Source organism: Microtus oregoni, unplaced genomic scaffold, assembly GCF_018167655.1.
Source record: "Microtus oregoni isolate MIOR12 unplaced genomic scaffold, Mior012 000046F_ref0000063, whole genome shotgun sequence".
Lineage (NCBI taxonomy): Eukaryota > Metazoa > Chordata > Mammalia > Rodentia > Cricetidae > Microtus > Microtus oregoni.
In genome coordinates this window covers 2,367,646-2,380,988 of record NW_024543220.1, presented here as the reverse complement: position 1 = coordinate 2,380,988, position 13,343 = coordinate 2,367,646, and the positions used below count along the sequence as shown (strand labels likewise).

Here is a 13,343-nt window from a genome sequence, read left to right as displayed (position 1 = left end):
TACACAGATGAACTCACAGGTACTGCAACAGTAGGCATAAGACCTATCCAAGTCCAAGCCTGAAAAAAAAAAAAAATCCCAGCATGAAGGAGGGGAAGTGAGCACAAACTCCCAATCCTACCCGAGAAGCCATTTGCAATTAATAGCTTCTGGGAGAGGGACGATGGATTCTCTTCAGTGGAGTGACACTTGGTGTACACTCCGCAGCAGGTCCCATGCTTGGGAGTGGATGAACAACACAACTAGGACCCACTGGTTTTAATGGAACTTTAATGTGGGGGGTTGTTTTTGTTTTGTTTTGTTTTAAAGAGAGAAAAGGAACACGAAGTTGGATGGGTAGGGAAGAGAGAGGACCTGAGAGGAAAAGAGTCCGATGGAAAAAATACAGTCACACCTTAAAGCCTCTGCACACAGATGATTTGATCATGATAGTGATTATGATGCCACTCAGAGCCGTTCTCCCATTACTCTAGCAATCTGAGTGCGTGCTTAGGCAGGAAAAAGGCCTCAGGGCGGGGCTAACTCTTGAGTAACTGGTAACAGTGTTCCACTCGGTCCTGGAGGGCTGCTATGACTTTGTCATTACGGAGCGTGAAGATGAAAGGGTAGAGGACCGGAGTTACGATGGAAATCATGACGGAAACCACTCTGTTGTAATCAGATGCCTGAGTTTGCTTGGGTTTTCACATACAGGAACAAGCAGCAGCGGTAGCCAATCACAATACAGGTGAAGTGGGAGGCGCAGGTAGAAAAAGCTTTCCTCCGGCCAGAGTCTGAGGGAATCTTGAGGATGGTGGAGATGATGTAGGTGTAGGAGACAATGGTAGATACCGAGAACCAAAGAAAACAGCCATTAAAAAGAGGATAAACTCTAGGAAAATAGGGTTATTGCAGGGTAATTTGAGCAACTGCCCTCGGTCACAGAAGAAATTGTCTACCACGTTTGATTTGCGGTAGGTAAGGTGAAATGTGGCATTAACTGGCCAGATTTGATAAAGGAACCCAAATAACCATGACACAGTTACCACGGCGCTGCAGGCTCGGCTGCTCATGATGACATTGTACCTCAAAGGGTGGCAGACAGATAAGCCACATAACGGTCCACAGGTATCGCTCCGAGCAAGGAAAACTCCGTGGTCCTCGGGGCAAGTTGCAGAAAGAGTTGTACAACACATTCAGCCACAGATATTGCCTCCATGCCGAAGAGCAGCAGCCCCCAAAGCATCACAGGAACAATAGTGGATGTGAGCAGGATCTCCGGGATGGAGAGGTGAACCACGAAAAAACACATGGGAATTGCAGGCGTTTATCAACACAGACGATCACGAAGATGACTGTGTTCCCCACTAGGGACACTAAGTAGAAGAAGCAGAAGGTAGCAAAAAAAGGATGTGGCACAGCTTTTCAGAGCCAGGGAAAACAACAAGATAAAACCCAGTGGCACTAGTGTAATTCCCCAACATTTAGCTCTGAGTCCTTGTTCCTTGTGAAATCTAGAATGAGAGAGAGAGAGAGAGAGAGAGAGAGAGAGAGAGAGAGAGAGAATGCTTCTCACCTTGGAAATGTTGAAGACATTACCAGTTTCAAGAAACATTTCCCCTGCATCCTTTAACTCCACAACATGGCTATTATTTCTATCTGAAATTGCTGTTAATGAATGGATAACCTATGTATGAATTCATATATGTAGACATATGTAATTATATAATAGAAGCGTGCAAATTCGAATGGATGAGTGCTGATCATCAGTAGCACACCATACACACCATAGACAGGGAAACTTACCCAGTATAACGTGCACCTTTGTCTCTGAGGGGGCTAGAAATCCTCCTACATTCTGCTGTGATGAGCCATCACACTGCTTCCCTCACAGTCTGCTCATGTATAACCCCTCCTCTCTGGCAGTTGTGTCCCCATCTTACAAAGTCCTGCTGCACTTCAATGATTCTAAGTATCCCCTGCCAATCCCACAGAGATGGGGATCCTTCTATCCTTAACGTCCGCCAAACACAGGCTCCATTTCCATTGTGTTCACTTGAAAGTTTTCACCTTTCAGTTATAGAGTGTGGTAGGGAAGCAGAATCTACACAGGATACTGTCGGAAGACAGGGCCTCTCCTGGAATCAAGCATTGTATCTTCCCCTGACTCTAGGCTTGCTTCCTGGAATAGTTCACCGCCTCTTCCACATTCTGATTTTCTGTTTGTTTGTTTGTTTGTTTGTTTCGGTATGATGAAAGGTATTCTCACCTCTTACCTCAGTGAAGAGTCCAGAAGGAGCAACAGAGCTCAAATTTTAATCTTCAGTTTCTGTCTGTCCTGCCAAGTGTCCTCCTGGGTCCAGAACACAACTGTGGAGTGAAGACAGCATGTGCTACGTCCCTTGGGTCTCAAGCTCTACTTTCCATGGGAGACAGGACCTCTGTGGGAGGCATGACCACTGTGCTCCTACATCCAACATGTCACGGTCTCGGTCTCACCAAGGAAATGCCACATTGACTCTTCTGTGGCACCCATTTTCTCCACAGTCCTGCGAGAAAGGGAAAGAATGAGAAAACACCAACGGGTCAGCGTGAGTTCCTCCCCTCACCTCCTCTGGGTCTCTGCACAGACGTCTCCTCCTCCCAGACTTTCATTTAGAGAGACCTCTTGCTCTCTGCCCTCCGCAGGACCGTACTTTTCTTACCATTGCTCTCACTGGTATCTCAAGTCATACTTTTGTTTGCTCAGTAATGTAGCCTCAAAACCCCACATTTAACTAAGATTTCCACAGCCCATCCTTCATTTTCTCTTTGTTGTACTGCCAGAGTCCCCCCACTGGAAAAAGTTTGATGACATATGTACTCAGTGATTTTTTTTTAAAAAAAATGATTTTGCCAATGAATAGAGGTGGGCGAATGGGGACTAAGCAGAGTACAGAGTGAATTGTGGATCTGCCAGTCCTAGAGAGCTACAGAATGACAAGCAGATAGAAGGATGGGGAGAAGAGAGAGGCAAACCAAGGAGAGCTTTGTGCCAGCCCTGCACAGAGCCCGGTAGATGTGCTCTCTGCTAAGGAGGACGCTGTGACTCCTGGCTCACCCAGTCTCTTTTCCATATGTCTATGTCCTTAGAAGATGAGGAGTCGAGCATTTTCATGATGGTGCTTTACCGTTCTGTAGTTTACAGGCAGAAGCGCCTGGAAGATGCCTCTAGACAAGGGGGAACTCAACCAGGAAGTTCATTGCCTCTCCAGGGTTCACCCAGAATGGCAAGCTCCGGGCTAGTCCAAACCTAGGGCCAAGAGGCAGAGCCAGCAACTGTTTTCCCCATTCACAGTGAAGAATGCTGTGCACACAGAGAAGCTTGGGAAACGTCCAGAAATCATAGTAGTGAGGAAAGTTCATTTGTCTTCTTTTCTGATATTCTCTCCTTCCTCCTTTCTCTCCTGCCCCCAGAAATAGTTCGCTATCCACTAAGGAACAATTTCTAAAAGTTCAAAGCTTCTCTAGGGATGGTGGCAAAGAAAAGCTGAACAGAACCTCTCTCCTTCTCTCTTGAGGCTAATCAACTTTCAGAACACTGAGAAGTTGGTTACCCTCCAAGAGTGTCTTTCCTCTGGGGAGACCCTTCCCAAGGAACAGCGAGACCACTTGTACGGATGCAAACAGCAAGAGGTTTATTCAGATACACAGGTACCTGGGGCGACAAAGTCTCTCGGAGGACTTGTGCACCTCCAGGTCGGGGTAATGGGTTTATATATGTTTTGGGGAGCAAAAAGCGCGGTACAGAAGCAAGAAGCGTAGTTACAGGGTTTTCATTGGTCAATTTGAATGTGGCCGAGTTCAGGTTGGGACAAGGTCTCTAGTTCCCGAGAATTCAGATATGGGTTGCCTTGGCTCTTATCTAGGGCAGACTTCACCGTTCCTCCCCGCCTGGGACAGACAGCGCCTAGCCACATTCTTGGTATTCCTGTTCCTCCCCCCGGCCCAGCCACAGGTGTCTCTAGCTCGTTCTGGCAGCTTCTAAACTGCCCTTTGTTCAAACCCTGAATATTCAGTACAAGCCTTGTAAAATGGCGTTACCGGTGCTAAGTTGTTTAACAAGCTGGGCGGGGGGGGGGGGGGGTCTTTCAGTTAGTCAGCAAACTTGAAGCTTCTCTCATCAGGAAGTTCTCAATCCCCAGGTCACCTTCTCTCAGATTTGAAGTTATGAACAAACAACCCAGACTGTGAAGGACAGGTCTGCACCTATCCTTGATGCACTTTAGCTCAAGAAAACCTAAGGTACTGTTGTGCTCTTTCTACTGGCCCCAATGTGGATATCAAAACTCGAAGTCAGAAAATAAAGGGCCAAGAATCGTCTCTGTGTCTCCAAGATTTTTATGAACTCTCTTTCTCAATTGATCTCTGGACCCCTCCTATCAGATCTAGTCTGTCTAAAATTGTGTGAATTATGGTAAGAGAAAACAGAGAGGAACTGCCCCTTATTTTAGCATCTTCATCTGCTAATGCTGAGTCTCTCCAACATGCACACTTTCCAGGGGCGGCCGCTTAGCTCAGCCATGCATTTTGGTGAGTATTCACACGCTATGCTTCTTTGCCTTGTCTAAATTGAGGAGTGAAACATAAAGAATATATATATATATGCAAAGAATATATATATATATATATATGCAAAGTTACATTTAAAATACTTATTTTGGGGCGAGGAGTAGGTTCACAGGGAAAGTGCTTGCTGTGCAGGCATGAGGACCTGAACCCAGATCCTTAGCACCCACATAAAAGGGTGTGATTTGTAGTGTGAGCCTCTCATCCCAGAAACAGAGGACCCCAGGGGTTTGCAGGCCAGCCAGTCTAGCTAATCAGTGGGATACAGGTGTAATGAAAGGGTCTGTCTCAATAAATAAGGAGACCAATAAAGAAGGCACTTAGTGCTCACCTCTGCCCTATACATGCACAGACACAGATGAGCACACCCACACCACATATGTACATACGTGCATATATCATACACATATACATGCACACACCACTATAATATAATAATAAATGAAGTAATAAGAGTGGCGGGGCTGCGTTCCCAGCACCCCGGCCGCCTGCTCGGCTAGCTTATGCCCCGAAATAACAACACACAAACTGTATTCTTTTAATCACTGCTTGGCCCATTCTCTTCTAGGCTAATTCTCACATATTAATTTAGCCCATTTCTAATCATCTGTGTGTAGCACCCCAAGGAGCGCTTACCGGGGAGAGTCTAGCCTAGTCCATCCTGGGTCGGAGCTTCATCCCGGGAGCGGGGCATGGCGTCTCTCTCAGGCTTCTGCTCCAGAGAAGAGAGCTGTCGAGAGACTGACCTCACTTCCTCTTCCTCCCAGCGTTCTGTTCTGTCTACTCCTCCCACCTATCCTCTAACCAATAAAATGGGCCAGGGCAGTTCCTTTATTAGCCAATGACCTTCCTCCATCAAATAAATAATCTATTTGTTTTTAAATTTTGTGAAACTTGCTTTTCAGGTAACTAGTACAGATTATAGTTTTAAAACAAAATTTTATTGATCTTGAAAAGATCTTCAGGCAACGTAGCCATTGAGTTCTTGAGTACAGTGATCTTATCATGTCCAAAAGACATTGTTTCAGCCTGGTTCTCCCTTGCCTCTGACTCTTATAATATTTCTCTGGTTCTGCAATGATCCTTGAGCCTCATAGAGGAGATAATGTGATATAGATGGCCCATCTGTGGCTGAGCACTCAACAGACACTTCTTTTCTCCACTTTGACAGTTGTGAGTTTCTTTGTCAACTGCCATCCACTTCACAAAGAAACATCTCTAATGAGGTCTCAGATGTGCATGAATCTATGGGTTTAGAGATACAAATTTAGAGGATTGTATGAGACTCAGCTGCTGCTGATGGCTGAGTGATGAAACAGTGACCAGATGTAACAAAGATGGGAGGGGCTGAGGGAAGCATTAAGTCACCATTTGAGGGTTCAGAGCAAATCATTCGGGACATGCTCTCCCCGAGGAAAGGTAGAGAATCCTGTTCCTCACAGCTCTGTCCTCGGAACCTCTGTAAGAAAGATAAGTGTTGAGCCTGAAGCTCCTCTTAACAGACAGTTGAACTAACTATAGTCTGAGGAGCTTTTAGAAGAGTAGCACAGAGGGAGACATGGACTCAGAAGTCCATTAAACATTTCCTGAAAAGTCCTAATAGAAGAATTGTCTCCTGATTCTTCGGTGTAAGTGCCCCTACCTAGCCATATCTGCTGGGTCTGGTAGACATCCCCGAGGAGACAAGTGGGCAGGGAATTCCAGTCTCTGCTGATCTTTTTACGCCTCACGAGGAAAGAGCTGAACCATCATGAAACTTGCTTTTTATTTGGCCATCCTAGCTGGTACGTATTTAAGACTTTCTACTCTGCCCATTAGACTCTGAGCTAATGTCAAATGTGGTGAGGCAACGGGAATGGGTGACTGACACACGGGCATCAAGAAATACTCTGAGTAGTTAGCGCAGTCTCTCCCAAGTGTTAAGCTTTTGGATAGGTTATGGGACATACCTGCCCTGGGGAGTCCTCAACAGTGAGTGCTCCTCTGGGTTATTGTAAACGATGGGCCTCATTACCCTCTGGAAAAGGTACGATCACAGGAACAGAGAATCCTGTTTGACTTGTGATCTCTTCTCTTCCCCATAACTTTTGAGTGCAGAGAATGGTAAAGGCAGGAACAAAAGGCTTGGTACATGGTCCCTCCTTCTGCAGTCACTGCTTTCATAAACGTGGAAGAATTTCCCACCACTCCCTAATTACCATGACCATGTCACATACTGGCTGGGTTGAGGCTGGGCAAGCTAATTAATCCAGCACCTAATATAGAGCTCAAAATCTCTTGCCCTTATTAATAACCTATCCACTTCGCTTTGAAGTTTGGAAGTGTAGTCACACGGAGGTGTGATGAGGTATAGGCCCAGATGTGGGAGGGTCAGCAGATGTACCAGTAAGAGCCAAGAAAAAAGCACCAGAGTCAGCCTTCCTCTCTTTTATACTCCACTGCTAATTTTTACAATATTTTATTAAAAACCATGTGTTTGTGTTATAAAATTTGGAAATCTTACAAGTAGGAAAAATAATCACACTTCTCAGTCAACTATACTGAATTTTCTTCGAGTTATTTTCTGCATTTAATTTGCTTCTTTTTGTTTTGTTTTTAGACAACTGAAATTGTATGTGTACCACTGAATAGAATTGTAGCATAAGTACATATAGTTTTCAATTCAAATGTCACTACTAACATTTTTGATGTGTTCTACTTGCTTAAATGTTTCTTTTTCTCAATATTGAGCAAGACATATTAGATATTTATCCTTCCAATGTTCAACTATTATAAGTATTGCTAAAGATAAGTACTCTTATTAAGTATCTTTGCCTACATCTGATTGTCTTTAAAGTGAATTCCTATTGTTGGAATTCTCAAGTCACAAGTTATGAACAAGTTACAATTCTTAATCCTTATTTCTAAATTGCTTTCCCAGAAAATAATATGAATTTATAAGTAATAAATTTATTTCTTATTATGTCCTTTAGTAGAAAAAACATTACCAATATTATCATCACTATGTCTTACATTAAGTATGTCACTTTAATTTACATCTTTATTAGAAAAATACTGTCCAGCTAACTGACTACTTCTTTAAAATTATGCACATCCCTTTTCTGCTGGGAAGATGTGAAAGTCTCATTTACTCTGATGCTTACGTGTTATTGCCTTCTCAGGGACAGTTTTCTTCACTCACTCAACTGTGCAGAAAGAGGACTATGCTCCTTATATAGCCTACCTCAAGTCTAACTTCAACCCCTGTGTGGGTGTCCTCATCAAGGCCAGCTGGGTACTGGCTCCATCTCACTGCTATTTACCGTGAGTACTGAGCATCTCTTCCCCCAAATGATTTCTACCCATCCTAGATCAGTGAGTCTCAAGTAGGGACAACTTTCCCCTAGGATATAGAAAAGTCTGAAGTTTTGGGTTTTCTGACTTTTCTGAAGTCTTGGGTTTTCACAATCAGGAAACAGGGCTACTAGCATGTAGTGGGACTTGCTCTAGCAGGATCCTGCTGGAGTTCCTGTAGAACACACGTCACCACCACGTAGACTCTGTGTTGCTGTTTAAAGGCTTGTCTTCGTTCTGTAGTTTCTCCCCACCCACCCCGGTGCCCCATTAGTATTTCTTACTGGAAGTAATTACATTTAATCAATTAGGGGTTCAGCAGGTAACTCAAATTTTTTAACTGAGTAAATTGAGAAGAGAATTTTTTTTAAGTAAAAAAAAAAGGAACTCATTGTAAAGAGATGGTTCATGTCCCACAGAAGAAGTATTAAGGAAATACAGTGACCATCCTTTTGCCTAAAAGGAAAGAATGGTTTCATCGGAATAACAGGAGTCCCTGCAGGAAGATGCTATCTGATAGAAACAGTAACCTTTGCCAAGACATAAAAAGTCTGTGCCATTGCCCCTGGGGAGGATCTGGGAAGACAAACACTTCAACAACACCCTTTCCCCTCCACTTTCCCACATTTCCTATAGACCAGAAGCCAGAGAAGAAAGCTCATTGATTTAAGACACATCACCTTCCAAATCTTCAAAAGGGGGGGGGGGGAGAAGATTGTTGGTGAGCTTGCTACCCAACATTCTGTCATTTCATTCTCCTGTGTCCACTAAGGTGGAAATTACTCAATTGGATAAATGAGGCCTGAAGCAGATTCAATACAAACTTTTATATCCATTATTTTTCCTTTCCAAGGCACTATATTAACAAAAAAAAAACAGTACTTAAGGACTCCACTGTTTACTCTGACCACACATAAATTGATACCATGTGTGCCCAGAACTTCATTTATAAAATGGGAATTAACTTACCGTGAGTAAAAGGTAGCCCAGATACAGCACTTGTCATGGTATCTTGCACACAGTAACATCTCATACCCATAATTACAATGATGGTGAGTGATGACGGTATGATCAAGATGGTAGTGGTAGTGATAGTAACGGTGGTTCCTTCCAACCCCTTCTTCCTCCAGAAATCTGAGGGTGATGTTGGGAAATTTCAAGAGCAGAGTCAGAGATGGGACAGAGCAGACAATTCACCCCATCCAGATCGTCCGCTACTGGAACTTCAGCCACACTGCCCCGCAGGATGACCTCATGCTTATTAGACTAGCTAAGCCTGCCACCTTCAACCACAAAGTCCAGGTCCTTCCCATCGCCACCACCAATGTCCGGCCGGGCACTGTCTGTACACTTTCAGGCTTGGACTGGAGTCAAGAAAACATTGGTAAGTGCACCTTCAGCGGCACGTAAAGCCTTTGGTTTCACTTATGGAACATACATGTCCTCAGAGCCATGAGATAAAATGGAGTAGAAAATGGATCGGAGCCAATGGTGACGCTATAGGAGTGGTCCAGAAAAAAAAAAAAAACCTGTCTAGAAGCCCAATACTTCTCTATTGTCGGGGTTTCAACAGAACCTTCATTGCCTCTGCGGGACTTTCCCGTGGGCCAACTGACGGCACAGAGACCTTATTGTCACAGGCACGATTACATTAAGGACTAAGGACACAGTGGTTCTAGTTCCCCGTGTTCATTTCACACGTAAAAAACATCGTGAAGAACCTGAACCAGATCACTTGTACATACAGACTAGAAAGAACCCCGTCAGCTGTCCACAGCATAAAGGACGATTTCCCATTGGCAGAATGCTTTTCTGTGGACCATTTCATCTGTAAAGTGAGGCTAATCGGCAGGGCTAACTCTCATGAAAGCACAACTTTGTTCCTTTTGCTCCTTCCTTCTTCTCTTTAGGCATACTCAAAATAATACCCGCTGAGGTACAGGAGGTGAGGATGAGGGACAGGTAACTCATGAACTGAGCCGGGTGTTCTTTCTCCCTCAGGCAGGCACCCTGACTTAAGGCAGAATCTTGAGGCTCCGGTGATGACTGACAAAGACTGCCAGAAAACACAACAAGGAAGCAGCCACAGAAACTCCTTATGTGTGAAATTCGTGAAAGTATTCAGCCGAATTTTTGGGGTAATCTTTTTGTCTAAGTTTAGATTTTATTTACTTGCAAGTGTCCAGTTGACTATTTCACCACAATACGTCTTAATTACCAAATAATTTGTGAGAATTTGGTAACGTTATTGCAATGATACCTGCATTTTCCCAGCACAGTCTGCCTACAAAGGATATTTATTTACTAAAGAGCATCATGTATCCCTGGTTAATAACATATTGATAGTGTTAATTATCGTAGAGACTAAGAAAAAGCTATGAAAACAAGCATTGTCTTAAATTTAATTTTTTTCTCTCTCCCTCCCTCCCCTCTCACTCTGGCAGGAGGTGGCTGTAGCTACTGTCATTTGTAAAGGCAAGCTCCAAGGAATTGAAGTTGGACACTTCATGGGAGGGGACGTCGGCATCTACACCAATCTTTACACATATATACCATGGATTGAGAAGACCATCAAGGAAAAGTTGAAATGATGCCCTGCTTTTCCCCTCTGCATCCCATTGTCTCTGCCATTGACTAAAGGAATTCACACATTCTCTAAACTCAAATAAACTCTCCAGGCGGAAAGTCTGGGATGCAGCACACTGGGAGCGCGTGTCTTTATGTCCACACCACATCACGATGGGAAGAAGGAATCTGTCATTACCTTATTCTTGGTTCTGGTCTCTATCATTTGTAAACTGTAAAAACCTTTGAAGTTGTCTTTTATCTCCCTTTAAAAATCAAATGTTGAGGCTAAAGTATTAACTGGTAGATACCAAAGCTTGGAATGGAATTGGATGTGAAGCATCAGACTCTAAATCCTGTGCTTTGAGTGTGAATATATGACACAACCTATTGCAGGATTTGGGGGTGATTCATAAAAAAAGGGGTGACCCAGTAGGAAAACTCAGGACAGTGCCGTAAACTCACAAAAAAGAGAAAGTATGCCTGAGGGAAGTTTCAAGACAGGCTTGCAATCTTTAAGTTTTGGCAGCGAAGCACAGAAGGCAAATAAATAGAGGGAGCTGGAAATGTATGCTTTCTAGGGGAGAAGAAGTCAGAGATGGGTTGGTTCAAGCAGGGCCTATGAGCACCTACCCAAGGTATATATATTTAGGGTTTATAAATATACTACTCATTAAAAAAGCAGTCATTCTATCCCTTCTTTACCATGTCTTCAGGAGTGCCACTTTTCTTCCCACCATTTGGCTTACACTGGTCTTCAGCAGGTAAAGCAGGACCTTTTCATCAGTGGAAGAGGGATTTCATAGCAAAGGAGATTCCCTGTTCTGTCCAGGTGCAGGAATCATATACTGTCTATATCAAAGGGTGATATAGATAGACCAACCTATATCATATATCATATAGCTATATGATAGGCCAACCCTGCCATTTGAAGCAGAGAATGTTATCCACAAAAAAAAAAGCCAGATTCTTTCATACTGATATTGACATGTGCCAGAGGGCAGCAGGGAAGCAAATAGCTATAGAACAGAAGCCCTTTGCCCTCTCCCTACCTTCTTGACTACCATGGCCCCTGAGCATCTCATCAGATGCTGGCTCCTGCTTTGTGGCTAAGGTCTCAAGTACCGCTAAGACCTGCTCATCTCACGGCTGCATGAATACCAGCATGCTACAGAAGAAGAACCCAGGGGAAGAGAGAGAAGGAAACAGTGAAGCTCTAGGCCAGTGTCAACAACTGTGAGAAATCCTGACCATTCAAAAGCCCCAAGTGTTTTCAACTACTGAGATGATCATGAGGACATTTGCCTTATGTTCGATTAATATGGCATACTAACTTCAAAGACTTTCCAATGGAAATAGCTTTTTATCACCAGAAAAACTTTCGCTATGTGTGGTACCTGGTCCTTATACATGTTGCTGAATTCAGTTTTCTAGTATTCTGTTGACTTTTTCTCTCTGTATTTATGTGCATTGTTGATATGTAGTTTAGTTTTGTTTTGTAATGTCTTTGTCTGATTTTTTTTCATAAGAGTGAAATTGACCTCATTGCATGAATGGAAAAGTTTTCCTTCCCTTTTTACTTCTTAAGTGGATTTTAGAAATCTTAGCAATATTTGGCAGACTCACCAAGAAACCCAATTAATCTTATACTTTTCGTTGAGGAAATTTATTATTATATTATACTATTCAACAGATCTTGTCATACTTCCTATTTCTCTTGGTTTTAGTCTTGTTTTATTTTTATCTGTGTTGCTGGGATAATATTAGTTATGTTAATCTTTTATTATAATACTGGAACCACCTGAAATAATTACTTTGAATAAGAAAAGATTTATTTTTGGAGGTTTCAATCCATGGTCAGTGAGTTCACTGTTGTGAGCTGAGGGTAAAACTGAAACATCATGGCGGAAAGGTACAGTGGAGGGAAGCTGCTTACCTTGTGAGCAGTGGCAGAAAAGTGAGTGAGGGCCTGGGCCAAGATATAATCAACAAGAACACATCATCACTAATGTACTTCAACTAAACCCCACCTCCAAAAGTTACCAGAAGGCTTCCAATAAAGCTGTCAAATTATAACTCCAACATGGATAAACGCAGAGTCCTCGTGTCCCAGGCACTATCTAAACACCTCACCCCTCACATTGCACTTAGGAACATGTCTTTAATACATCAACCTTGTTAGAACAGAGACAGGAGGGAGGGGCTCCATATCCAATGCTCTCCACAACCTCTCCAGCAAAGGCTATCATTGGTGTTTTTGATTTTAGCCATTCTAACAGGTGTAAGATGATATCTTAAAGTTGTCTTGATTTGCATTTCCCTGATCGCTAAGGAAGTTGGGCATGACCTTAAGTGTCTTTGGCCATTTGAACTTCTTCTGTTGAGAATTTTCTGTTCAGCTCAGTGCCCCATTTTATAATTAGGTTGATTAGTTTTTTACATTCTAGTCTATTGAGTTCTTTATATATTTTGGAAATCAGACTTTTGTCAGTTGCGGGGTTGGTGAAGATCTTCTCCCAGTCAGTAGGTTGCCTTTTTGTCTTAGTGACAGTGTCCTTTGCTTTACAGAAGCTTCTCAGTCTCAGGAAGTCCCATTTATTCAATGTTGCCCTTAATATCTGTGCTGCGGGGGTTATACGTAGGAAGTGGTCTCCTGTGCCCATGTGTTGTAGAGTACTTCCCACTTTCTCTTCTATCAGGTTCAGTGTGTTTGGACTGAAATTGAGGTCTTTAATCCATTTGGACTTGAGTTTTGTGCATGGTGATAGATATGGACCTATTTTCATTTTTCTACAGATTGACATCCAGTTATGCCAGCACAATTTGTTGAAGATGCTCTCTTTTTTCCAATGTATATT

At 43.1% G+C, this 13,343-nt stretch overlaps 1 protein-coding gene and 1 pseudogene across 1 annotated transcript; one reads left to right on the top strand and one right to left on the bottom strand.

Moving 5' to 3' along the window:
* Positions 1-518: 518 nt before the first annotated feature.
* On the bottom strand, positions 519-1,463 carry LOC121435182 (annotated as a pseudogene).
* Positions 1,464-6,337: 4,874 nt separating this feature from the next.
* On the top strand, positions 6,338-10,511 carry Prss37 (serine protease 37). The gene is made up of 5 exons (XM_041634273.1): positions 6,338-6,371; positions 7,749-7,890; positions 9,051-9,304; positions 9,922-10,058; positions 10,365-10,511. Exons 1-5 carry the CDS (start codon positions 6,338-6,340, stop codon positions 10,509-10,511), a joined length of 714 nt encoding a protein of 237 aa, XP_041490207.1.
* Positions 10,512-13,343: the final 2,832 nt, after the last annotated feature.

Bases quoted from the DNA above. Each gene is read 5' to 3' on its own strand.
- Prss37 (XM_041634273.1), top strand. From the start codon at position 6,338: ATGAAACTTGCTTTTTATTTGGCCATCCTAGCTG. The intron at 6,372-7,748 runs GTACGTATTTAA...TTGCCTTCTCAG, and splicing joins TTATTTGGCCATCCTAGCTG to GGACAGTTTTCTTCACTCAC. The intron at 10,059-10,364 runs GTAATCTTTTTG...TCACTCTGGCAG, and splicing joins TATTCAGCCGAATTTTTGGG to GAGGTGGCTGTAGCTACTGT.